Source organism: Ictidomys tridecemlineatus, chromosome 5, assembly GCF_052094955.1.
Source record: "Ictidomys tridecemlineatus isolate mIctTri1 chromosome 5, mIctTri1.hap1, whole genome shotgun sequence".
Lineage (NCBI taxonomy): Eukaryota > Metazoa > Chordata > Mammalia > Rodentia > Sciuridae > Ictidomys > Ictidomys tridecemlineatus.
The window spans coordinates 132,235,089-132,262,877 of NC_135481.1; the positions used below are offsets into that span (position 1 = coordinate 132,235,089).

Below are 27,789 nucleotides of genomic sequence, written 5' to 3' on the forward strand. Positions count from 1 at the left end.
TGCCCAAGGCTGTCTCCCCAGTCCTCTGCTCCATGCCCAGAGGCGAACATAGCACCAGTCCCAGCCACAGGCCCACAGGGCCCTACGAAAGCTATGCCTTTAGGAGGAGAAGGAGCCGTACAGTTCTTCCCTTCATTTTCTTATCACTGAGTCACGCTTCACTTCAAGACAAATAAAGACCCCCTGGACTAGAATAACCAAACTTTAAAAATCGCCTTTGATATAGGGCACTGTCAGAGAATTCAGCCATCTAACACACATCTGATCCACTAGCTCCCCTTTTCTCCATAGGGTTATCGACCCTCCCAAAGTTCTCCAGGGAATGAAACATGTTTGATCCAGACGGAAAGACTGTGGCCTTCCCCCAGTTGTTGGCTTTGTCCAGCACGATGACAGTAGGACGCTGTTTCTCAAGCGGTCCTTGCTGAGTGAGAAGAAATGACCATTGGAGGAGGAAGAGGAGGCACAGAGGGAGGGAGGAGGGAGAGAAGGTCCCAATCCCAAAGCTGTCTGGTGGAGGATGCACCAGGGATGGAGAAAATCTGGCAAGAATTTGGCAAGTGTTTATGGAGCTTGAGGCCAAATAAGGGAAAGCTCATTAGTTGTGACCTTTGAAAGGGAGCCGGCGGGGAGGGTGGCATGGGCCTGCCCCCAGCTCCGCTGACGTTTGGTTCCATGAGGGAGCAATAGCTGGTCCCACTGTCCTGAGCACAATTACCAAAGCTAAGCTGAACCCTGTGACCACAGCGCTGTGTTTTCAATTATTCCTCCTCCTCTCCCTCCCTGCGCCAGGCCTGGAGGGAAAGCGGTCCCCACAGAAGTCCGACGCTGCTTCTCTACCACAGCCCCATGGCAATTGTTCTTTACCCTCTTTTCATTTTCTGTAATGACAAGGCTTATTTTGAAGACTGTCTCTGCTAACTTTGGTTGGGGGTTAATACCGCCCCTTCTTCCCCAGGCATCGGCACACTCCCATTCAGGCCCCCCCCCCCCGCCCACCGCCCCACCCGCCTGCCTTGTCCAAGAGCCGAAGTGGTGGATCCTTCTGGAAAAGCTTATTAAAAAAAAAAAAAAAGACAGAACTCATGAAACGCTCCTGAGAATGTCCCCACCCCACCTGGGATTAGCAGTTTCCACCAAGGAATTCGACCCTTCTGTTTTCCGAGATCCTGCTGGCAGCCAACCCTTACTCTTTGAGGGAAGCACATAGCATGGCACCTGGCCCCGAAGGTCCCACAGAGGTTTTTGTCATGGAAAATGGTCAGTGAGGGACTTGTCACCTCTGGGAGCGTTGCTGTTGGTCAGGAGAGAATATGGAGGGGAAAGGAACTGGGTTTGCATTCCAGGATTCCATGGAGACTGTGGCAATGTTTGGTGGAACAAGAATACTAGAGCCTGGCACTAGAATGGGGACAGGGAGGAGAAGAATTCAGCTTTGACTGGGACTTGGAGTAGGATAAGAAAGCAGATTAAAAAGCTCTCTTGGCCTTTGTACGTAATTGTTTTTCATGCCTTAAGCCAGTGGAGTGAAGAACCATTGTTCCAGGAGGATTTGCTATTGAATTAAATAATTAAATTGATGGTGATAGCTTCAGGCATGGCTGGATCTAGGTGCTTATGGGATGATATCCAGATTCAGTCCCTCTCATTTTCTCTGTGTCCTCTTTTCTTTCTCTCCACCTCTGTGAGTTCTGTACTTTCTGTGTTGAATTCACTCTTAGGCAACCCTTTACATATGGAGACTTTTAGTAACTCATGTATATCCACCCTGTTTAATGCCAGGAATATTCTAGAAGGATTTTAATGCAAAAATGATGATCTTTCAAATTTTTGAATGATGAATAAACTATTGTTAACTCTCTCTCTCTCTCTCTCTCTCTCTCTCTCTCTCTCTCACACACACACACACACACACACACACACACACTCCTTTCCCAGAAGTTCCAGGGCCATCATGGGGAGTCCGAATGAGGTTAATCAAAATGGACAGAACTCTGGGTATATTAATATGTGTACTGACATTGTTTTTGAGAGTCACTAGTTTGAGATTGATTTATTTATGTTTTTGGTGCTGGGGATTGACCCCAGGGGCACTTTACCACAGAGCTATATGCCCAGTTTTTTTTTTATTTTGAGGCAAGGGTCTCATTAAGTTGCTGAGGCTGGCCTTGAATTTGTGATACTCCTGACTGAGCCTCCCAAATCACTGAGATTACAGGCATGTGCCACCACACCCAGCTAGATTCTGGGGTTTTGAGTGGGCAGAGTGCAATCCATCCTGTGTTGGAAGATGGCGGCCAAGGGAGGGCAATGACAGGAGAATGAGATGGAAGAAAGGAAAACCGACTCTAGCTGTAGGAACTCTCCAAAGAGCTCATGCCCTCTGGACTCTGGGTTCACGGCTCTGGGACACATCAAATGCAGAACTGGTACCCCAGAGTTCCTGTGGCTTGAGGGGAAGGAAGCCGACTCTTGGGTGGAGGCTGGAAGAAGCCTTGGTGTGGGGAGAGCAGGTCCCGGATGCAGGGCGTTTACCGAGAAGCTATGAAGAGCATAAAAGGAAGGGCACGTGACAAGGGGAAGGTGTGGAGTCACAGCTTCTAAAAGAAAGAGGAGCCGTGAGTGTGTCCACCTGTGATGATAGGGACGTGGCACAGAGGGAGGGACCGAGGCTGACGGTGAGAGAGGAGATAATCAGGCTCCAGGATCAGACGGCATGGCTCAATTCCTGCTTTGGTTGCCTCCTAGCTGTGTGGTCTTCACAGTCACTTTACCTCTCTGTGTTTTAGACCTCACTTCTTCAAAATGAGGATATTGAGGAGCCTACAGTAGGTTTCATGAGGACAGCGTAGAACACTGTGTGGGACACTGGTCCAGGAGAGGGAGGTTTTGAAACAGTCATTGTGAATGTGTGATCAAGGTGATCATGGAAACACGGCACCATTGTTGACCAAATCTGGAGGTCCCACTGGGTGGCCGTGAACGTTTCCTGGTACCAATTTGCTCAAGAGGGTGTGAGCAAGAAATCTGTGACCAGGCATGGTGGACCCACCTGTGTTTGGGGTTTCTCTCAATTAAGATGGAAGAACAGAGATAGTGGGACTTTGGGAGGCTGGAAAGAGAGTGATTGGTGAAATGGGCCAGCACTGAGGTGCCTCACCCTGAAGCATCCGGGCCTTCTGCAAAGTGGGCTTCCATGTATTCATTCATTCATTTGAATTCACTGCTTCTAGTTGCTGTTGATGGCTGGTGAATAAACTGGTAAAAGCAAAGGTTTGCCAGACACCCATGCAATCCCAGCCACTCAGGAGGCTGAGGTGGGAGGATGGCAAGTTGAAGGCCAGCCTGGGCAACTTAGCAAGACCTGCCTCAAATTAAAATGTTAAAGTCCTGGAGATGTAGCTCAGTGGCTGAGGGCCCCTGGGTTTGATCCTCACCACCAAGAAAAAAAAAATGTAAAGGGTGAACATAGAGAAGAATAAACTTGTGTGAAGTAGGTGCTGCACACACAGTCTTCTTTCAAGAAGGAATTCCCTTTGACGTGGGGGGAATGCAAAAGGGTTTTGACGTGATGAAATGCTGGGAGGTTGCTGCTTTCCCTTATTCTGCCTGGGAGGAATGTGAACAGCAGTCCCAGGGGGCCAAGCACCTCCCACCCTGTGCCGTTCTACAGCAGGTCTGTGGCTGGGCCCGAGTCAGGGCTCCTTGGATGAGCCCCAGGGCCCCCTTGGCCACCTGCCTCATGGAGCCTCAACCTAGGGGAGGTGTGACTTGCTTAAGGGCCACCCTGTGGGCCTGGGGTGGGGAACTGGTCTCTGGTCCTTGACCTAGGGGTGACAGGTGACGGAGCAGGAACTATGGTGTCTGCTTGATTGCCACCAGCGTGTGACCTGGGCCCAGGAGAAGGCATACATGTTCGCCAAGAGCCGGTCATGTGCTGAGCCCTTTGGCAGACGCTGCCTGAGCCTCACCTTTGTTTACGCATGTTGGCCTGGCTGCACAGTGTTGGGTGGGGCTCCCGACCCTCTTAGTCACGAGCCCTTCCTTTTTCATTTTTATTTTGGTACTGGGTATTGAACCCAAGAATTTTCACTACTGAGTGACATCTCCAGTCCTTTTAATTTTGAGACAAGTTCTCGCTAAATTGCTGAGGCTGACCTCAAACTTGGGATCCTCCTGCCTCAGCCCCCTGAGTAACTGGGATTACAGGCATATGCCACCACACCCGGTGACACATTAATGGTCTTGGATTTGAGCTCCCTGGATTCCGGGGCTTCCTTAAAGATGCTATGGGGGTCCCCAAGGATAGTCAAAAGGGACCAGCAGGTGGGCTTAGTCCTCCCTGGTTCTCTAGTCAGTCTGCTCTAAAGACTGGAGTTCCCTTATAAACTTTTATTTTGAAGATTGGTTTCCAAGTTTGTTTATTTTTTGGTTTCCAAGTTTAAAAGTGCTGGTCTCTATGATACCTAAACTCTCTCCCGGGACCTTGGGTTTGCACTTTTCCTGTCTTTGCCTCAGTTTCTCTGCCTGTTGGATGAGGCTGTGCACAAGACAAGCTCTGGGATAAGGTCTCTGTGAGTCTGCTAGTGAAGGGGTGTTAACCACTGGGCTAACTGAGCCCCATTTGGCTGGCAAAGGGAAGGGCCAGTGACCCTGAAGGATGACCTGCCCATCTGCCCTGTGTCCCGGGCACTGGGCACCGTGGCTTGGTTCCAGGACACATGTCCATCTCCACTTGTCAGCAGTAGTCACGTGGCTTCTTCCCATTTCCTCTTTCCTCCAGGGACTCATGAAGTGGTGGCTAAGCCCAGTTCAGTTGCCACCCATCAACCGAGGGCCAGAGACCAGGAAAGGAAGAAAGGCAGCTTTCCGTCCTCTCTGAGGATGGAGCCACACAGCTGTTCTGCAAAGAGCCGAAAGTCCATGAAATTCCGGTCCCTCTCCCGATCCCTGATCCTCTGCAATGCCAAGACTAGCGATGATGGATCCAGCCCTGATGAGAAGTACCCGGATCCCTTCGAGAGTCCGCTGGGTCAGGGCAAGGAGGGCATTTCCCACTCGTCCGTCCAGCTGGCAGACACGTCGGAGGCCAGGCTCAGCAGCATTCCTGATCTGGCGTTGGCCTCAGAGGCCGCTCAACTTCAAGCAGCTGGGAGTGATCGCAGCAAGAACTACAGGAGGATGTTCTTCATGAAGGTATGCCCAGGGCTGGGTGCTGGTGGAGCCTCGGTAGCGTGGGGGCTAGAATAAAGTCTTGGGATTCATTTTTCAGAGTTCTAATCGTGAGCAAAAGCAAGAAAAAAGTTGAGGCCGGGCCCCCTGGAAGTGCAGCCATGAGCGTGGTGTGAATCAGGCCCAGCTGACACTCCCGCTTCAGAGGTTCAGTGAGACCTCTGTCAGTCCAAGATCAGGGCCTAGATCCCTGATGGAAAGTGGCAGGTGTGACAGTCAGTACTCTGCTAAGTTGTCATCTGCAGTCTCTTTGGGGCCGATCATAGGCATGTCAGATCACACCGTCATGTAGGCACGCAGAGGAGAGGCTGAGGACTTGGACACAGGAGGAGGCCGTGGGCAAGCAGAGGAAGGAGCTCAGGTGAGGAAGTCAGCTCCCCAAATGCTGACTGTGAACATTTTCCAGGGTGCTCTGCCAGTTTCAACCTCGGTGGAGCGCTGACGGTGACAAATGAAGCTATAAATTGGGGAGGGGTGCTTAAGTAGTGTTTGGGGACTTGGCCAAAATTCATAATGTTTTCTGTTAGAGCACATTTCAGTGATTTGCCATCATAATGAGGTGGGAATTGCAGGGTACCATGGGATCTGGGCTGATTGGATTTTGTCCTGTTGTCCCCTCTCGAGTACTGGGCCTTCGTGCCTTCTGTTGATGGAGGGATTTCTCAAGGGTCCAAGTGGCCTGGACCTTGGAGTCAGTGCTGCTCGCTCAGTGACAGGCCTGCCCCAGGGAGCTTCCCGGCAGAAACCCTAAGGAGTCACCAACCTGTGAGCCACAAAAGGAAGTGCCTGGGAAGGGTCTAGCACTTTCATACAGCTCAGTTAACCTCCCTCAGGAGGGAAGTGACTGCTTAACACTTATATGACAAATGACCTCAGGTTACGTTCCACAGTATGCAGCAGGCACAGCCCTGATGACCTCCAGACACAAAGAGCCCCCGGTCCAGGCCGTGCCATCACTCATGACTTCCGTTGACATGTCCTGAACTCACCTGATGGGGAGAAGGAGAACCTTCCAGTTTGTCATAAATGATGAGAAAAATATACAGCCCACCAACCAAATGCCATATTTACTAATGATGATATGAGAGAATCCAGAGGAGAGCTCAGGTAAACCCAACTCGAAAAATCATTTCAAGATCCCTGAAGACACCTAGAATAGATTATTCGCTTGCTTCTGATTAATTGCATAGGCATTTACTGAGCACCTACTAAGTGCCCCCGGCACTGTGGGGATTCATACTCTGACCTCCAAGAACTTGCTTTGAGTAAAATTTACACTGCAGGAGACACAGGGGGCCTGTTAAAGTCTCAAAGGAAGAAGGGACCACAGCTCCAAGGAGGCATCTGTCGTTCCTTCTTTCAGTAAATATTTAAGGAGCAGCTAGCTGTCTGGGCCAGGCACTGTTGTAGGGAGTGAGTGAGACAGACTCGGTCCCTACCCTGATGCAGGGGACAATCAGTTACTTAAATATAGGTGTATATTATTAAATAATGAAGGTTATGAAGACGTAGTAAGGAAGATAAGGGGTTAGAGAATGAGAGGTATTGCTGTCCTTTTGAAAAAGGTAGTGGCAAAGCCTTTCCTAACTACATGACTTTCGGTTAAGTTTCTGAAGTGGAGGAGAGAGTCCAGTGACTGTGGGAGGAGGGGCACCAAGAGGGGACAGCCAGTGCAGGCAGGAAGAAGGCATGTACTCAAGCAGCACCAAGGAGCAGAACACGGAAGATAGAGAGAAAGGGGAGAAGGCAGGAAATGGAGTTGAGGTGGAACAGGGGCCTGAGCAGATGGCAAGGGTTTGGACTTTTATCCTAAGAAGGATGGACACCAGGGGAGTGACATGTCTGACTGAGAGTGGTGTGGAGGAGGACCTGTTGGGGGACAGATAGTAAGGACCCAGGCCAGGGATGACCTAGCTTGCCAGTAGCAGAGGCACTGAGAATGGTCCAGGTAGGGATTCATTTTCTATGCAGAGGCAACAGGATTTGTTGTTGGAAGAACACAGAGCATGAAAGAATGAGAGGGATCAACCTTGGCTGTGAACTGAGGTCCGAGAAACTCGGGGTGGGAGAAAAGAGGTGCCCTGTCCTAAAGTGGGGGAAAAACAGTGGGGGCTGGAAAAATGACAAAGAAATGAAGAGTTGTTCCTTGAAAGACATCGATTTTACTAAGCAAGGGTGGGTGGGAGAGGAAATTGCAGAAGCAAAGAGGTAGAGAGGAAGGCTGAGTGCTGTGTCTGGGGCTCAGTTCTTGCCCTTGCTCAGCAGCAGGAGGTTGCACACCTAGGGAAAGTGATCGACAAGCGGTAGGAGAGGCCAAGGGGAGGGGACTGGGGACCTCACCTTTTTCGGCTTTTTGTAATTCTCACGTGCTGCATATTTTTGTTTACAAAGCAATTCACTGCTCTGGGGTCATTGTCTTTATTCTCCAAAACCTTGGGAAGATGGTGGTCACAGCAATCTTATAGTAGTATTATTTCTTGGAAACAGTATGGCACTGGGATCAGGCGGGAATCTAACTTGCCACTTACTGTCTGTGTGATACTGGACAATTCACTTGACCTCTCTGTGTCTCAATTACAATTCACTTTACCTGTGTGCCTTAATCACATTGAAGTTGCTGATAGTCTGTAACTCATATGGGTCTAATGAATATAAAGCTAGAGGTATTTATGTATAGGAGAAAATCTGTGCAAAGAAACATGAGCTGGGCTCAGAGGCCAGAAAGAGTTGACTGGGGTGGTGGAGGGGCCCTGCAGGGTAGAGTGGAGGTTGAGGTAAGGAGGAACAGGGTCAGGAGGGAGGGGTATGGTCCATCTTGGAGCCTGAGACCTCCTGCTCATTTTAAAGGAACGCAGAGGATTCTTAAGGATCTACTAACGAATTCTAAGCAAGTGAGAGTCCCGTCATCTGAGCAGGTGTCATAATCACAGGTGGCAGGTCAGAAAGGTGAGAGGTGACAGCTGGTCCCCATATCCTTTCTGAGGGTATCACAAAGTAACTCACAGCCACTCGCTCCCTTCTAGTGTCCCTGCCCCAGCGGCCTCCCTCCCTGCGTCCCCTCACCAGAGCAGCCCAGCGCTCGGGGTGACTCAGTTGGCCCAGATGCCCTCCCCAGCTTCCAGCAGTGCCATGGTTACAGTGACTTCAAAACAACATCTGGAATGAGACCCCGTGACATCAGCTTCTCCTCTAGAAACGCCTAAGATGAAAATTAAAGAAGAGGAAGTTGTATAAACAGCCAACTTGGGGGAAAAGTCCTTTTTGGATGGCTTGTGTTTGGCACAGCCAGGGCCGAGCAGATTACTGCCCCGGGGGCATGCCAAGGCTGGCACAGACGAGAGGAATTCAGAGCAAGCATTCGAGCCTGTGTTATGTATTAAGATACTGATGGGCTTGTCCCTGGGGAGCTTCTAGACCCTCCCCTTCCCCCATGGATTCACATGGCAGAATGTTAAATACCAGATTTTCTAATTAACTAACACACACAAATTCAATCGATTAAGCCTAGTCCTTTGAAAGGAGGGAATAGCAGACTCACTGGCTACACCAAACCCACTTTCTTTTTTTTCAAGTGGAAAGAGTATTTTCAAATGCCCTTTAAGCAGAATGTCGAGGCCAAAGAGAGAAACTCAGCCAGGTTGAACTGAAGCTCCCCATACTCTGCCTCTCTGTTCTCTTTCCTCTCTTTCTTCCCCTTTATCTTTTATTCCTTCCCCCCCCCACCCCCAGTCTCTTCAAACATTGTAAAGCACCTGTTTTGAGCTGCCCTCTAGGGATAAATAAACAATTTGATGCTGCACCCTCAGGGAACTTGTGTGTAAGCATGATTAATCCTGTCTCCGTCTCCTCCTTCAACCTAGAGCTTTGCTCATTCAGTTTTCTTAATGACAGATCTTATACAGAGGCTGAGTGGTAGGGAAATCACATCCTAAAATGAGATTGCTAGGCCTCCAACTAGTTTGCTTTCTGGTACTAGAACAAAATGCTACAGACTGGGTGATTTATAAAGAAAGAAGTTTTGCTGCCTGTTCTGGAGCCTGGGAGTTCCAAGGATGTGGCATCTACATTAGGCAAGGGCTTTCGTGCTGCATGATAACAAGGCATAAAGTGAAGAAGCAAGTGTCTGCAAAAGAGCAAACTCACCTTAGAATGACCTCCTCTGGTGGCAAATAACCAACACGCTTCTAGTGATAACATTAATCCACTCATGGCGGCCTCAGCCCAGTGGCCCAAAACCCTCTGGCTAGGTCCCACCTCCTAACACCACTGCATTGGGAATTAAGGTTCTAGTTCATCAACTTTTGGGGGACGCGTTCAGACCATAGCATTTACCATTAATTTCACTAAGGCACTGAACAGTATGCCCCTCATTATGGAATTTCCTCAAAGGAAAATGAAAGTCCAGTTAACTTTCTGTGAAAGCTAGGCAATCTCAGAAACAAGCCAATAACTGAGGTCCAGATGAAAATTTCCTGTTCACATCTCCAGGAAGCTCAGTGTGCATGGAGGAAGGACAGAGGGAGTGTGTCCCTACAGAGGTAGGAGAGAGCCAGGGCAGTGGAATACCAGGCAGGACGGAGGTGCAGATAGAGAGGGTTAAGGTCAGAGGAGGGGAGACAATGGGGCTGCAGGAGTGAGAGGGGGGCTCATCTATGCCCTGCACACAAATCAAGCCTGCCCCAGATCTCAAAGGATCCTTTTGAAAGGAGTTTTCAGAAAGACATTTTCTTGTGCTTCTTGAAGAATTGCTGTTTTATCTTCCACATTTGGACCTTTAATTCACATGAAATCAAATTGTGCACATGTTGAGGGGTAGGGGCTTTTATCCTGTGTGGGTAGCCCGCTGCCCAGGCCCAGTGTTGGGAAAGCTGTCTGCCACCATTGTACGGCAGCCTTGTCTCAAAAATCAAGGACCCCCGGTACATGGGTTAGTCTCCAGTTTCTCCATTCTTATCCATTCATCTTTTCTTTGTTCTATCCTTACACTAAGAGCACATAGTTTTAATTATTGGAGCTTTATAGTAAGGTTTTTTGATATCTGGCCATGTGAATCTTCAGTTCTTCAAACTGAACTTGGTTATTCTGTTGGGAACTTTATTGGAATTGCACCGACTCGATGGATCAATTTAAATCCATGTACGTGATTTGTTTTGTTTTGTTTTTTCCTTCAAAAATTTGCTATAGATACTTTTGGTTTGTTTTCAGCAAGCCAAATCCTTATCTAGGCTGGGGCTGTGGCTCAGTGGTAGAGCACTTGCCTCACCTGTGTAAGGTACTGGGTTTGATTCTCAGCACCGCACATAAATAAATGAATAAAATAAGGTCTATCAACAACTAAAATTTTTTTTTAAATTCCTTATCTGACATTTTTGAATAATTATAGTTCTATTTCTCCCTTGCCAAATTTTATGCTTTTCCTCCTTTTGTTTCGTTGTCTATAGCCTATAGCACAATGTTGAGTAGAAGTGGAGAGAGCAGGACTCTTTGTTTTCTCATTGATCTCAAGGGCAAAATTTCAGTTTTTACTATGTCACTAGGTATGATTTTAAAAACTTACTATTTTATTTTGTTATTGGATTAAAGAAATTTCCCTCTATTCACAGTTGGCAGACAGGTTTTCTTCCCCTCTGCTCAGTATGAATTGTTGTTAAATTTTATGAAATTATTTTCTGCATTTATTGATATGATCATATAGATTTTTCTACTTTATTCTTGTTAATTTGTAAATTATGTCAGATGACTGTTTTGAATGTTAAAACATTTTTGCATTCCTGGAAAAAACTCAACTTATTCATCCAATATAACTCTAGATTTGATATGCTAATATTTTGATTGCTGCCTTTTGTATTTGTGAGAAAGATTAACCTAAAATTTTCTTTTCTGGTAATGCCCTGTGTGATTTCTCATAATATGGGTATATTCATCTTTCTATTCTCTGGGTTATCTTAGCTAATATTGGTGTTTTACTTTTAAAAATGGTTGGACTAATTCTCCTATGAGCCATCTGGACCTAGAGATTATTTTGTAGAAGTGTTTTAAATTTTCATTAAGCCAGCATGGTGGTGCACTCCTGTAATCCCAGTGGCTCAGGAGGCTGAGGCAGAAGGATCACAAGTTCAAAGCCAGCCTCAGCAAAAGTGAGGTGCTAAGCAACTCATTGAGACCCTGTCTCTATAAAATACAAAATAGGGCTGGAGATGGGTTCAATGGTCAAGTGCCCCTGAGTTCAATCCCTGGTACCTAAAAAAAAGAAAGAAAGAAAAAAAGAAAATTGGTTAAACGTATTTAATAAATACAAGGTTATTCAGATTTTCAGTCTTCTGTTATCAGTTTTTTTTTGTATTTTTTTAAATTGTTAGTTGTTCAAAACATTACATAGTTCTTGATATATCATATTTCACAGTTTGATTCAAGTGGGTTATGAACTCCCATTTTTACCCCGTATACAGATTGCAGAATCACATCTGTTATCAGTTTTTATAGGATGCATTTTTGTTCCTGGAAGTTTTCTGAATTTTCATACTTATTAGAATAAAGTTTATAAATTCTTATTATATTTTATTGAAATTTTGATGAGATTATTGCATACTTACCTGAAGTTACAATCCTCTGTACCCTTTCCCAATGTCCTCCATAGGTAATAGGTAATATTTCACAAAACTCTGATATAATAGCTAAGCCAGCATAATGATGGTGATACAGTTCTCTGATCTTATTGGATTTTCCAAGCTTAACTCATACACATTTGTATGTACTGTGTGTGTGTGTGTGTGTGTGTGTGTGTATTACCTTTTAGATATGGATAGGAACTGTCTTGAGGCCAAATTTTCATTCCCAACGTTGGTATTTGATGTCTTGCTTTTATTTCTTTCTTAATCTGTCATTAGATAGAGAAATTTTGTTTTCTCAAATAATTTTTTTGTGAGTTTATTGAATTTTCCCTGTCCTGTGTCCTCTACCTAATCAATCTTTACTCTTTTCATTATCTTCTTTCTTCTGTATTCTCTAAGTCTAATTTTCTGTTTTTAATCTAACTTTTTGAGATGGAAAGTTGGATAATAGATTTTCTTACTTTCTAATGAATGCACTTAGGGGTATAAATATCCTATGTTTTGTAGTTTGATCCACAAATTTTGATGTGTCATATTTTATATAGACAGATATAGATAAATTTTTATCTATTGTGATTTATTGTATGATTCATGGTTTATTTAGAAATGCCTTGTTTAAATTTCAGGAAGTTGAAAATTTTCTAGCATATATTCTTCTATGTGTCTTGATTAATTCTGAGATTAATTATTCTGTATGAGTAATTTATAAAAAAGAAGAGAATATATTATAAATGATCCCAATCATTGAGAATTTGTGAGGCAAAATATATATGTGTATAGGTGTTGTTGGATGCAGTAGTCCATATTTGTCTTTAGGTCAAGTTTGATAGTCATTTTTTTCCAGATTTTTTTTATCTTTCTCAATCCCATCTCTATTACTTACTGAAAGAAGTAAATTAATATTTCCCATTATGATTGTAGATTTTATTTAATTCTTTTAGTTCTGTTAATTTTTGCTTTATTTATTTTGAAACTTTATTTTTATATGTATAGACTTTTATAACTTTTTAAATATTTTTCTGGTGGATTAATACTCCTACAGTTTTGAAAGGTCTCTCTTTTGCCTAGGGATTATTTTTTTGCTGAAAAATTATCTGATATTGGCATAGTTTTGCCTACTAATTTTTGGCTAATATTTGCCTGGTATATCCTTTTTCGTCTTTTTGCTTTCAATCTGTGTTTATGTATTTAAGGTTCCTTTTATGTAAGCAGCACATATTGAAGTTGTTTTTCTTCCATCTTGTAATCTTTGTCTTATTTTGTGGCTTTTGACACTATTTATATTTTATGCAATTTCAGATATGTTTTGATCAAATGGCTACTCTATTACCTGTTTTATAATTGTCCAAACTGTTTTATAATCTATTTTCTCTCTCTTTCTGCCACCTTTTGAATTAATAATTTTATTCCATTTCCCTTTTGATTTCCTTATTCATTCTAATTTTTCTATGATGATTTTTATTAAAATATAAAAATACACTGAACAGATTAGTCTCATGTACATTAGTATTTTGTGTCAGTTCTCAGACAGTGCTAAGAAGTTAGAACACACAACTCTGTTTACAATAGTCCATCTTTTTTCCACTTTTCTGTCATTAATTTTAATTCAACCTATGTTTAAAACTCCAAAATATATCTTTATTATTCAATGCAGTCAGTATTCATCTATATTAATTCATATGTTTAACCTTTCCATCATTCTTCATTTCTTCTTGCATTTCTGTCTTTCTTACTGAGATTGTTTCCTTTTGCCTAAAGCAAACTTGCTTCCAACCTGGGCAGGACCTGGGCTGAGAGTGCAATGAGCTCTACATGCCAAATGTCTGAATATTTAAAAGTTATAAATCAAGGTAAAAGGATGCTTAAAATATGTGTCCTATCCTCCATGATTGACAAACATACCTTCCTAAGGACTTGTATGGCCAAGTCCAATTAGATTCTTGGACTCATCAGAGATATGCCCTGGAAGATGGTGGCACAAGAAGATCCCTTTCCTGGTTCTTAGCTGTTGACCATGGCTTTTATCTGTTCACCATGCCCTTTTTTCTCTTAACCACTCTCAGCACTGTTCATCACCATGAGGAGCCTTACATGTGAACATGTGGAGGCCTGCAATTCTCTAGTCACTGCTTTCCCTTAGCAAACAGCCACCTTGTCACCCTTGCAGCCTAGAGTTACACACACCAGTGTTGTGATTTGCTCTTGATGGTATAGAACCAGAAGTTGAAGCATGAGCTCTTCTGATGGAATCTGATGCCTCCCACCTATATTGTTTTTCAGTTTCTCTCAAGCTGACTGTTAGCAGGTCACCAAACAGCCTGTAGTTCTATGTTTACCTACTCTGGAGCTGGAACTCTTAAATACTGTGGGATGTAGAACTCAATGAGACTGGGAACTGACAAATAGTAATTGCCAATATAAATATAAATATTTGTGGAAAGGATGGTTGCATAAATGGGTATAATTAGGCCACTCTTAAGGTCAGAAAGTCTATACATGGTCTGGATTTGCATCAGTTCTTTTTGAGCCAACACATAGGTTTATATTGGACATGGCTTTATGCATTTCTATCAACTGGGATCTGGAGTCACTGGGTATTGATCTGGAAGAAGGACAGCAACAGATGAGACCAGACATGTGGGAGGTCCTCTCCTCTGGAGATGCCCATCTGAAAGGATATAAAATGCTTTGATCCACATGGGAATGGCCTCCCTAGCATGGAAAATGCTGCTTTTCTTTAAAAATTCAAAATATTGGTTAGGCCAAGTCACCACTCATGCAGTGTGACTCAGGATGCGATGAAGTCAGATCAGCCGTCTGAACCTCTGGCTTATGCTGTGGGTGGACAGAGGATGGTCAAGGCCCCACCAGAACAGACGAGTCCCTTCATTTTGCTGCTTGTGAGCAGCTCGGCCTGTGGCTTTGAGGCCCAGGCTTCCTTGGCAAGTGGGAAACCCAATCCTTTGGCTGCTTGCCTTTTTCTGCCACAGAAGAGCAGCTTGTGGATGCTGAGAGCAGCCACTGGGAGGGAAGCTTGGGCATTCAGGACTCCCACGGAGCTGGCCACATCCCTGAATGTGCTGGAGGGTGGGGAAGGAGGCAAGGGTGGTCCATGTACAGGAAGCAGGGAGGGGCTGCACCCAGGTATGATTAATGTTCACTTCTTTATGACTCCCAAATTCCATGTTATTTCTAGTCACTTTTTCCAATGCCAGAAGACATTTGGAGCTATTTTCCTAGAAGCTAATTTGATTGATTGGTATTTGAATCTCATTGGTTCTGGCACGATACCATTTGTTTAGTGAAGAGGAGTTTGATGGAAAGAAGAAGAATAAAGGAAATTGGGAAGAGTTGTAAACCATACCTTCCCAACTCTATTTCTCAATCTTGCCCTTCATATATACATTACATCCTAGCTAGGTTTCTCCCTGTCAGTTATGGTTTGAATGTGTATGTCCCCTAAAGACCCATGTGTTGAATCCTTGGTCCACAGTGCAGCAATATTCAGAGGTGAGGCTTTTGGGAAGTGATCATATCACAAGGGCTCTGATAAATTAATCCATTGATAACTGAATGGACTACTGAGAGATGGTGGAGGTGGTGAGAGGTGGGGCCTAGGTGAAGGAGAGGGTCCTTGGTTCCTGTCCTTGGGGACTATAGTTTATCTCTGGTCCCTTCCTCCAGTTGCCATGAGCCGATAGCTTTCTTTCACCATGCTGGTTCTGTTTTGGAACAAGCTGACCCTGGACTGAAACCATGATCCAAAATAAATCTTTCCTCAGGTATTGGTCATAGTGATGAAAAGCTGACAAATAAACACTATCTTTGCACATAACCCCTTAGACGGTCTCGAAGACAGCAAGACCAGAGCAGCTCTTGCTGCTGCCTCTGGCTGAAATACTTTTCTCACTCTCTGAATCATCCCAAATCTTAGTCATCCTTTTCAATAGAACAGATGTCATAAAGTTTTATCTGACCTCCTCCCTTATCCTATGCCGCTGGTTTCCTATGATTCCTACTTGAAACAGCAAACAAAAAACTATGTGTGGAGCTCGGAGGTAGAATGCTCACCTCCCGTGCATGAGGCACTGGGCTCAATCCTCAGCACCACATAAAAGTAAAATAAAGATATTATGTCCACCTGTAACTAAAAATTAAATATTAAAAAAAACTTTACATCTTCCCACCAAAGAATATTCTGGGTGCCATCTGTAGGCAGGAAGAATTGACTCTATCAATCTGCGATTACACTACCAGTATAGGAGAATGTCTCAAAAAAATGCTTAAGTCTCCATGAGACTCTATCACATGGATGCATCACAATATTGTTTTAAAATCTTCAAAACTATTTTCTTAAATATAGAGCATATAAAAATAAGGTTATAAAATGTAAACATACTCTAAAATATAAGTGTCTCATTTACTTTCATATTAGTCATGAAGTTTAAGAAACAAACCTTGAAACGTCAGTGGTAACTAACTTTGAGGTCCTTGTGTGTCCTTACATGATGCCATCCATTCTCACTCCTCTCATTTTGAGTGTATCGTTCCTTTGCTTTCCTGTATAGTTTACTGTATCTGTTTGTATACCCTGATGATATTTGTTTAGTTCTCTTTATTTCAATATTTATTTTTTAGGTGTAGATGGACACAACCTAATGCCTTTATTTTTATGTGGTGCTGAGGACTGAACCCGGGTCCCGCCTGTGCTAGGCGAGCACTCTACTGCTGAGCCACAAGCCCAGCCCAGGTCTCTTTATTTCTGATTTCATGTTTTCAGGGAATGTTTTTATCCTTTTACTTTCATCCTGTCTGTGTTATTAAGTTTCACATGAATTGCTTACGAAGAGCCTGGTTAGATCATTTAAAATGACCACATCTCTGCCAATCTCTGGATTGATGTATTTTGACCAGTTACATTTAAAGTGATAAATGGTATGTTAGGGCTTGTGTTTTTCATTTTATTATTTTTTTTCTGGTTTTTAACCCTCCATTTATTTTCCCTTGACATTCTGTAGATTACTTGAAATTTTATTTTAAAGAGTTCACTTCAGTTATTTGTAATGCTTCTATTATACCATGTCTACAGTTTTCCTAGTGCCTGCTGCATGTATTACTACACACACACACACACACACATCTTACCATGTCAACTATTGGTACTCACATTCTATCATTTTGAGTAATGTGTAGAAACCCAGCTTAAACTTAGGTCCCTTTGCCCTCCTCATTTCTTAGACAGCATTGTCTTAAGTATTTATTTATTTATTTGTATCTATTAAGCAATACTTAAGATAATAAGAAAATATAAGATAATTTTTAACCATAAAAATTAATTAAAGAAACTCACTGGAAGATGATATATTATGTTTACTTCTATTTTCACCCCTTCTACTGGTCCTGTTTCCCTTTCTGAAGGTTCTAGCTGTTTATCATTTTCTTTCTATTTAGATGGCTTTCTTTAGCCACCTTTTAAGGGTAGATCATCTGGCAACACATTCCATTAATTTTCATTCATCTGAGAATATTTTTATTTTGCCTAAAGGTAGTTTTAGCAGATGTAGAATTTATCATTGACACAAATTTTTCTGCACTTGAAAAATATGCTTTTTTTCCCCCTGCCTTCCATGATGTGAAATGTACTGACATTTGAATAGGTGTTTCATTGTAGGTAATACATCATTTCTCTCTGGTTAAAGTTTTGAAGAATTTTTTTCTTTCTTTCTTTGGTTATGAGGTATCTGGATATTGACTTATTTGGGCTTGTTGTATTTGGTTCTATCACCTTCAATTGTTTATTTTTAAACACTTCTATTTGTTGGTATTTTCTAATTTTTCATTTGCTTCTAGAGAATTTGTGAATGATTAATGAAGCATTTTATGATGCCTTCTTTAAGATCCTTGTCAGATAATTCCAATATCCAACTCTTCTCAACATTAGCACCAGTTGATTATCTTTTCTCATTTGAATTATGGATTCCTAGTTCTTGGTATTGTAAGTGGTTTTCAATTGCCTCTTGGATATTTTGATTATTATGTTAGGAGACTCTTGATCTGATTTTAATCTTCTGTTTGAGCAGGCAGCCACTGTGTGTAGGTGTAGCGTGCAGTTTTCAGCTACTCCTGTAGTCCTTTGTTGAAATGGCATTGTAGTTTTCAGAGCCCTTGCAATGCTATTCTGGTTCATTTCATTTTTTTTTCTGGCACTATGGAGCACTTGCTCAACATGTGCAGTTCTGTTTAGAGATGCAAAGGGCTTTTCTGGGCTCCCTGGTATCACCAGGTGACCATGTGTTGCTCTGGGTGGAGGTTGGGAGAAGCTGGAGGGCCGGGGCTTTTATGCCACCCTTTTAGGTGGAGGGTAAGAAAGGAAGCACTTAGTAGATACTCTCTCTTCAGATGGGCTGGGACACCTGCATATGTCCCAGTGATAAAGTGGGGGCTGCATTATTCTTGGATTTGTTGGTGCCAATACAACATATTAGACCACAAGTTAGTGCCATGACCATGGAGCTGAGGCCATGGCTCTCCACTAGGTCTCTGCTGAACGTTCCTCTTTCCTGGTGTTTTAGCCAGGCCAGAGGGAACAGGTGTTTCTAATTTATTTGCTTGCTTGCTTTTCTTGTCTTTGCCTGTTGACAGTTCTGGGTTGCGGACTCTCCAGTTCCTACTCTGGGAGATAGACTAAACAGAAAAACAACCCAGGGAACTCACCAATTTGTTCCTTACATCCTGAGGTCCCTATCCACTTCTTTCTGACTTTTAGAATCCTTTTATCATTGTCTAATAATTTCCAGGGTATTTTGTCAGGGCGGAGGGGGAGTAAGCCCATGCTATTTTGTCTTTGACCTGGAAAGTTCAGTTCCTTGAAGTTTTGAATGTGACATAAACACTTTTGCACAACAATTCCTCTTTGCTGGATTTGCTTCTGTTACTCAACAGTATATCCCAGAAATCCTTTCATGTTATTTCATTTTATTGTGCTTCATTGATTTTCACTGTTCCATGGAATCCTCCACACAGTTTATTTATCCATTCTGCTCTTGATGGACATTTGGAACATCTCCCTTTTTTCTCGTTTAAATTAGAGACTATACTGCCACTCAAATTCCTGTGCATGCCTCAGTACAAGTTTTAAGGGCTGTAAATCTAGGTGGGGAATTGGTGAGTCATAGGGTACGGGTATCTTCTATTATGTTAGAAATTACCAAACTATTTTCTGAAGTGCCAATCTATCCTTCCATCAGCAGGTATAAAATTCTTCCTTTCTCTACATCCTCCTCAGTTCTTGATACCATCATATTTAAAACATTTTCTAGTCTGGGGGCTATTACCTGGTTTCTTATTTTGTTTTTAACTTGCATTTCCCTGATTGTTGATAAGGTTGCACAGATTTTCATATGTTTATGGGATGTTTTAATTTCCTCCTATATGTTATGCCCATTCAAATATTTTTGTACTTATCTTTTTGGAGTGCTAACTTTTTTCTTTCTTCTCCCAGCTTTTAACTTGTCATTTCTAGTTGATGAATAGAAGTACTTAATTTTAATGTAAAACTATTGATGATTTCCTTTATAGTTTGTACTTTTTGCATCTTATTTTTAAATGTTATCCTTTTCTAAAGTTATAAACATATTCCATTATACTATCTATTTTGTTGTATTCTGGACACCTGATAATTTTGCCACTTGCATTATGTTTTTAATACACCTGGAATTGAAGATTTTGAGGAATAGTTGTGTGTGGTCATTTTTTCCTCATGATAGACCAGTTGTCCCAGTGCTCTCTATTGAACTTTTAATCCTTTTCCATGTAGCCAAAGTGTCAATTCTGTCAGAATTTAAAATTTCTTTTAGACATGTTCTTGACTGCATTGAGATTACAGATTGTTGTATTCTATGGGTCAATTTTTGGCCCTTATGCCAAAATGCTACTGTCTTAATTGCTATATTTAAAAAATAACTATTATTCTCTTGTATGAAGATTTGTCACTTCTGTGCTTATTTAGGTATGCTTTTTTTAATTTGAGGCCATTTGAGTTTTTATAAAAATTAAGGATAGGCATGTGATGCTCTAAAAAACACTTGAAATTTTGTTTAGTACAACATGAAATTTATAGATAAATTGGGAGGAGAATTGACAGTCTTCCGTTTTCACAAACATAGTACATAAAAATCTCCATTATTCATAACAGAATGTCTTTTAGTAAGATTTACAATTTTTCCCAGAAAGAACTTACATAACTTTTGCTTAGGTATGTTCCTAGACATTCTTTACTGTCTGATTTAATTACATGTTGACTTTTTAATATTTTATTTTCTCACTGCTATATGCTGATATACAATTTTAAAATTGTTTTTAACTTTTAATTTTAACTTTTCCAGAATTGCTCTTTTTATTGAATAAATCTTTTTAAATCTGTATGTTATAATTACACATAATAGTGGAATTCATTATGCCATATTCACAGATGCAGCATAACATAGTTTGATCAATCTCACTCAGTGCTTTTATTTTTACATTAATTCTCATAAAGTTATAATAAAGTAACAATACTGTAGCATAATACTTCAGTTAATTTGTTCAAGTCAATGCAGTCAAGAGAGAAAATATTTCCATCATCAGGATCCCTCAGGTTGCTCTTTCACTTCCCTTTGACCCTCACCTCTACCTCTTTTCTTATTTTTTCTAAAAGTGTTGTAGTTTTAAATTGTATATGTAAGTCCATTTAAGTTAATTTTTTTGTGTGAGGTGAGGTTTAGGCCAAGCTTCCTTTTCTCCCCTGTGAATGTCCAATTATTTAGCAGCATATAATGAAAGGCTATCTTTTCTTCCCTGAAATGCTCTTGCACTGTTGCTGGGCATATTCGTGTGGGCTTAGTTCTGGGTTCTCTATTCTGTGTGTCTATCCATCTTTCAATACCACAGTGTGGATTATTCTAGCTGAGTAATGAGTCTTGAAATTGGGGAGGGTGATTCCACCCACTTTTAAAAAGTCATTTTAGCTATAGTAGGCCTTTTGTATTTCCATGTAAATTTTAGTATAACCATCTATATTTACAAAGATTCTTAAAGAGATTTTAGTAGGAAATACATTACATTGGGGAGAATTGATATTTACTATGCTAATTTTTTTCAATCTATGAACATGACATGTATATGTGTCTATATTTGGACAAATTTTTGATTTCTTTCAGTAGCATTTTCACAGTTTGTAGCATATTAATCTTGTATATTTTTGCTACATTTATGCATAAATAGTTCTCTCTCTTTTTTTAATTCCTCCCCCCACCTTGCCCCGTGCTAAGGATCAACCCTAGGGCCTTGAGCATATTGACAAGTGCTTTTCCACTGAGCTAAATCCCCAACCCCAACATTTCTCCTTTTCTTTGATGAGTATAAATTATATGCATTTTAAGAAGGCTGTCTGTGTATTCACTGCTGGTAGATGGAAAGATGTTTGATTTTTACATATTTATGTTGTATATCGTGAATTGTTGAAACTTTTTAGTTCTAGGAACTGGAAATTTCTATGTCGACAACCACTTCTATAAACAAGAACAGTTTTGTGTCTTTATTGCAATAGGTAGAATTTCCACTACCATGTTGCGTAAGAGTGTTGAGATTGGGGCATTCTTTCCTTATTCCCAATCTTAGCAGGAAAGCATTCATTTTTCCTAATTAATTATGTTGCTACAGATTTTTGGAGATTTTAAAAATGAAGTTGAGGATGTTTTCCTCTGGCTCTAGTGTACTGGGAATTTTTAATCATGTTGAGTGTTTAATTTTGTAAGATGTCTTTCTTCATTGATTTATCATGTGATTTTTCTTTACTGTGTTATTAGGGTAGATAACATCAATTGAGTTTTGAATATTTAATCATTTGTGAATACCTGGAATCCCATTTGGTTGTCATATCTGATTCTTTTTATATATTGCTGAGACCTACTCCATAATATTTTTATAGGATTTTTGTATCTATTATTCATGAAGGATATTGGTGGGTAGTTTTTTTTTTTGTTGTTGTTCTTTGTACTGCCTTTGTATGATTTTGGTGTCAGAGTAGTACAGATTTCATAAAATAAATTAGAATGTCTTCTTTCCTGTTTTCTGGAAAATATTGTGTACAATTGATATCAATTCTTCTTTAAATTGGCAGAATTCTCCAGTATATGCAATCTCTCTGGCCTTAGAGAGATTTCTTGGGAGTTTTAAAGTTATAAATTCAATGTCCCTAATAGTTACAGGACTATTAAAATTGAATTGTGGTAGTTTGTGCTTTTTGAGGACAAATTGGTCAATTTCATCTAATAGTCATATTTATGTGTGTAGAGCTGTTTGTCATAGTCCCTTATTGTCCTTTTGACATCTTTATCATTTGTAGTGCTATCCTCTGTTTCATTACAGACAGTGGTAATTTGTGTCTTTTTTATTTCATCAGTTTTGCTAGACAAAGGTTTGATTCATTAATTTTTTTTATGTCTTTAATTTTATTGATCTCTGCTCTAATTTTATTATTTCCTTCTGCGTTGGCTTTATTGCATTCTTCTTTTTCTAGGTTTTTGAGCTGTGAACTTGTATTATTGATTTCTCTAATGTCTGCATTATAAATTATCCTCTCACTACTGCATTAGTTATGTCTCATAAATTTAAGTATATTTTATTTTTTTATCTTTATTCAGTTCAATGCACTTATTTCCCCGAAGGCTTCTTTTTTGCCCTCTGAATTATTTAGAAGTGTGTTGTTTCATTTCCAAGTGTTTGAAGATTTTCCTGGTATGTTCTGTTATTGATTTCCAGGTTAATTTCATTATAGTAGAAGGACCCACTCTAAATGATTTTGAATTTGTTAAGGCTTGTTTTCTGGCCCAGGATATAGTCTATCTCAAAATGTGTTTTCGGGCACTTGATAAGAATTCATGCCCGCTAGTGGTTCTATAAATGTTGATTAGATTCTGTTGGTTGATAAGCACACTGCTTTCCTCTATATCCATGCTGATTTTCTATTTATTCTATCAATTACTGAGGCAGGGATTCTGAAGCCTCCAGCTGTAACTCTGGATTTATTTACTTCTCTTTTCCATTCTCTCAGTTTTTCCTTCACCTACCTTATAACTCTGCTGTTTGGTACCTGCATGGTTTAGGATTGTTTCTTTATGACCCTGCAGCTCAGTTCATTTTCTTTGTTTTGAAGTCTAATTCATCTGATGCTGATATAGTTACAACTTCTGCTCCTTTGTGATTAATATTTATTATTAAATATGTTTTTTCTCCTTTTACTATCTGCCTATGTCGTTATATTTTCCATGAATTTCTTATAGACAGAATATAGATGGATCATGTTTTAAAATATACTCTGTCAATCTCTTTTAATTGGTGTATTTTGATAATTATTATTTATTGTAATTATTATATATTAAGAACTAGATATGTCATTTTTATATTTGATTTCGGTTGTTCTTTTTTTCCATTTTCTTCTGCATTCTAGTGAGTTACTTGAATATTTTTTAGAATTCCAATGTGATTTATTTAGAATTTTTTCAAGTGTATCTCAGTTTTTAATTGCATGAAGGCCATTATGTATACATAACTTATTATAGTCTATTAGCAATCATTTTAACAGTTCAGGTGAAGCATAAAGGTTTATCTCCCTTTACCTCTCTTGCTTATAATTGTCTTAGATATTTCTTCTACACGCATTTGGAAGCACATCACAGGATTACAATTTTTGCTTTGACCATCAAATATTGGTAGTATTATTTGTTTGATCTGTCTAATTAAACATTTAATATTTAATTATGATGTGTCTCTGTGTTGGTGTCTTTGGGTTTATCCTGTTTCAGTTTCTCTCAGTGTCTTCAATCTTTGATGTCTTTTGATAAATTGTTCGGCCATTATTTTTTCAATGTGTTCGGCCATTATTTTTTCAATTGCTTTTTTTAACCTCATTCTCTTTCTTCTTCCTCAACACTGCTGACGTGAATGTTAGATCTTTTATTATAGTCCCACAGATTCCTGAGGCTTTATTCATTTTTATTCCAGTTTATTTTTCTCTTGCACAGAATGGGTAATTTTTGTTGTTCCATCTTCTAATTTATTGATTCTTTCCTCTGTCTCCTGAGCCCATACCCTAAAGTTTTTTTTTTTTTTTTTTTTTGGTTTTTAGTTCTAAGATTTGTATTTGATGTTTTATTTCTTCTATACCTTTGCTGAAACTTCCTGTTTTTCATTTGTTTTAAGCATGTTCATGATTATTTATTGAAACGTTTTATAATTACTACTTTAAAATCTTTGACAGTTAACTCTAATATTCTGTTACCTCAGTTTTGCATTCTGTTGATTATTGTTTTTCCTACCTAGTTTGAAATCTTTTTTTCTTTTCTTTTTTTCTTGCTCCATTTTAGTTATGTATGACACTATAATGTATTTTGACATATTATATATACATAGAGTACAACTTCCTATTCTTGTGGCTATATATGATGTAGAGTTGCACTGGTTGTATATTCATATATGGACATGGGAAATTTATGTCTAATTCATTCTATTGTATTTTTTATTCTTATCTTTCATCCCTTACCTTTATTCTCTTTTGTCTAATCCAATTAATTTCTTCCATCATCCCCATTTTTTGGTGTTAGCATCCATATATCAGAAAAAAAACATTTGGCCTTTGGTTTTTTTGGGATTGATTTTTCATGTAGCATGATATTCTCCAGTTCCATCCATTTACAGGGAAATGCCTGAATTTCACTCTTCTTTATGGTTGAGTAATATTCCATTGTGTATATACATCACACTTTCTTTATCCGTTCATCTGTTGAAGGGCACCTAGGTTGATTCCATAGCTTAGCTATTGTAAATTGAGCTGCTATAAACATTGATGTGGCCGTGTCACTATAGAGTCTGAAATCCTTCTGGTTTTTGATACGATGAATAATTTTCAATTGAATCCTGGACGTTTTTACTCTATGTTATGAGCTCCTGGATCTCATTTAAACTTTCTGTTTGAACTCTCTTTCTTTGACTGTTCTTGCAGGGGAAGGCAGAGGAGTCACCACCTTGTTACTACAGGTAAAGGTAGAAGTCCAGGTTCCCCACTTGGCCTCCATGACATTCAGGGTGAGGGGCTTCTCATCACTGCTGGAAGAGGAGTGAGGGATAGACTGTGGGTGAAGAGGTCCCCTTCCCAGACGGCAGGTGGAAGTTCCCAGCGTTTCACTTAGCTCTCTCGGTTGCCTTCCTGGCAGTGAGTTCAGAGACTTCCTTTACAGCCCAGCAAGGGTGGAATTTCAGATTTCCCACTTAGCCATTGCCACCAGGGATGGGATGGGTGTGCCGAATTTCTTTGATGAAAAGTAGTTTTCATCTGAAGTTTCCTACCCTGAGGACCATTCCCTTTCCTGGTCCTTTGACTAGAAAGATCAGACTTTTAAATTTAAAAAAAATTTTTTTTTCTAATTAGTTACACATGACATCAGAATGCATTTTGACACATCATACATAAATGGAGTCTAGCTTCTCAGTTATCTGGTTGTACGTGACGTAGACAGGTCATGTAGCTACATAGGGTGACAGTGTCTGATTCATTCTACTATCCTTCCTACCCCTATGCCCCCTCCACTCCCTCCACTCAACCTCTGTCTAGTCCAGTCCAAAATACCTCTATTCACCACTGCCCTTATTGTGAATTAGTATCTGCATATCAGAGAAAACAATCAGCCTTTGGTTCTTTGGGATTGGCTTATTTCACTTAGCATAATATTTTTCAGTTCCATCCATTTACATACTGGCAAATGCCATGATTTCATTCTTCTTTAAGGCTGAGTAATATTCCATTGTGTATATATATATCATATTTTCTTTATTCATTCATGTGTTGAAGGCCACCTAGGTTGGCTTTATAGTTTAGCTATTGTGAATTGAGCTGCTATAAACATTGATGTCTGTGTCACTGTAGTATGCTGATTTTAAGTCCTTTGGTATAAACCTAGGAGTGGGATGACTGGGTCAAATGGTGATTCCATTCCAAGTTTTCTGAAGATTCTCCATATTGCTTTCCACAGTGATTGCACCAATTTACAGTCCAACCAGCAATGTAGGAGTGTACCTTCCCCCCGCCCCACATCCTTGCTAAAATTTATTGTTGCTTGTATTCTTGATGATTGCCATTCTGATGGTAGTGAGATGAAATCTCAGTGTAGTTTTGCATTTTACTAATTACTAGGAATGTCGAACATTTTTTCATGTATTTGTTAATCACTTGTATTTCTTCTTCTGGGAAGTGTCTGTTCAGTTCCTTTGCCCATTTGTTGATTGGGTTTTTGTTTTTTTTTTTGGTGTTAAGTTTTATCTTTATTTTTTAGTTGTAGATGGACACAATACCTTTATTTTATTTATTTTAATGTGGTGCTTAGGATCAAACCCAGTGCCTCACACATACCAGGCAAGTACTCTACCACTGAGCCACAACCCCAGCCCCTGGTGTTAAGTTTTTTGAATTGAAAGATCAGACTTGTGTTGTGGCTTTCCCCCCCCCCCCCCGACATCTGTACCTGCTAGAAATTTCAGGTTGCCAGCTGCAATTCTGAGATGTATGAGACAAAAAGAATTTTCAGGGAACTCCCCTTCTTGTCATTTCTTGGGCCAAAATTTCTATTTGGTCTATATTCTTTTCTCTAAAAGAACAAAATCTTCTTGCACTTGTTTTATATGAAATTTCCAGAATTTTTCATTGTACTTAGTGGGAGAATTAGGAAAAATCAGGCCTGCTTCATTTTCCTAGAGTGGAATGGCAATGTATTTTTGTACATTGATCTTATATTCTACTTCTCTTTCTTAAGAGTAAAATATTTTATTCGTATATTTTGGTTTTTTTTCCATATAGATGATAATATCATCTATGAATAATGATTTGTTTGCTTTGTTTCTCCTTTTTGTTGTGTTGTTGTTTGTTTTAAAGTTTAAGTTAACATACTGAAAAAAATTACTTAGTTTTTTTGGTATAGAGTTCTATGAGTCTTAATGTATGTTTATATGAAGTCATCACCACAACCAGGACTGTAAATTGGTGCAGTCACTGTGGAAGGTTTCCACAGATGTGTGTTTCATGAAGTCACCACCACAACAGGACACAGAAGAGTTCTATACGCCCCTTCTGTAGTAGAGTCTTTACTCCACCCTGAGTTCCTGGCAACCATGGATCTCCTCTCTGTCCTTACAGTCCTACTATTTCCAGAATGGCATATACAGTGAATCCAAACACTATCCAATCTTTCCAAGTATTTTTTTTTCTTTAGTTTGTTAAAGTGGTAGATTATTTGATTATTTATTTTTCCAATGATAAAACATTCTTTTGATCCCTGGATGCAGTTGACTAGTGTTTGATGATTTTTATTTTTGTGTGTGTGATTGTTCTGTAATTGTATTTCCTACACTGGTTTCAAGATTGGGCCAACCTCATGCTGGTAGCAGAATTTCTTTGCTCATCTCTTTCACTGGCCTTGAGGTCTTCTCCTCATCAGGTCTCTAAATCTTTCTGGTCTTAAAAAATGTGTGAGATGTGTGCTTACACTTTGGAATGGTTTATCTTTTTAGGGGTCGATTGTTTGTTTGTTCTAGAGTTTGAACCCCGGGTACTCTACCACAAAGCCATATATTCAGTGCTTTTTATTTTTTATTTCAAGACAGAATCATATTAAGTTGCTGAGTCTGCCCTTGAACTCACAATCCTCCTGTCTCATCCTCCTGAGTTGCTGGAATTACAGGCATGCACCACCATGCTTGGCAGGAAATTATTTATGTTTTGAATGATTTGTAGAACTCTCTGTTTACAACAGTCTGGCACTAATGTTTTCCTTGTGGAAAGACAAAACCACTCAGTTTCTTTAATTTGTATAGGCATAGAAAGGTTTCCAGTCTTTTTTTTTTTTGAATTGATGTTGAT

At 40.3% G+C, this 27,789-nt stretch overlaps 1 protein-coding gene across 2 annotated transcripts in view; it reads left to right on the forward strand.

The window, feature by feature from the left end:
- The window catches only part of Il16 (interleukin 16), a 121,123-nt gene that overhangs the window by 21,779 nt on the left and 71,555 nt on the right, over positions 1–27,789 (forward strand). For both annotated transcript variants that reach the window (XM_040274556.2, XM_005320207.5), the window contains exon 2: positions 4,784–5,196. In XM_040274556.2, coding sequence (XP_040130490.1) covers positions 4,784–5,196 — 413 coding nt within the window. The remainder of the gene's footprint in view (positions 1–4,783; positions 5,197–27,789) is intronic.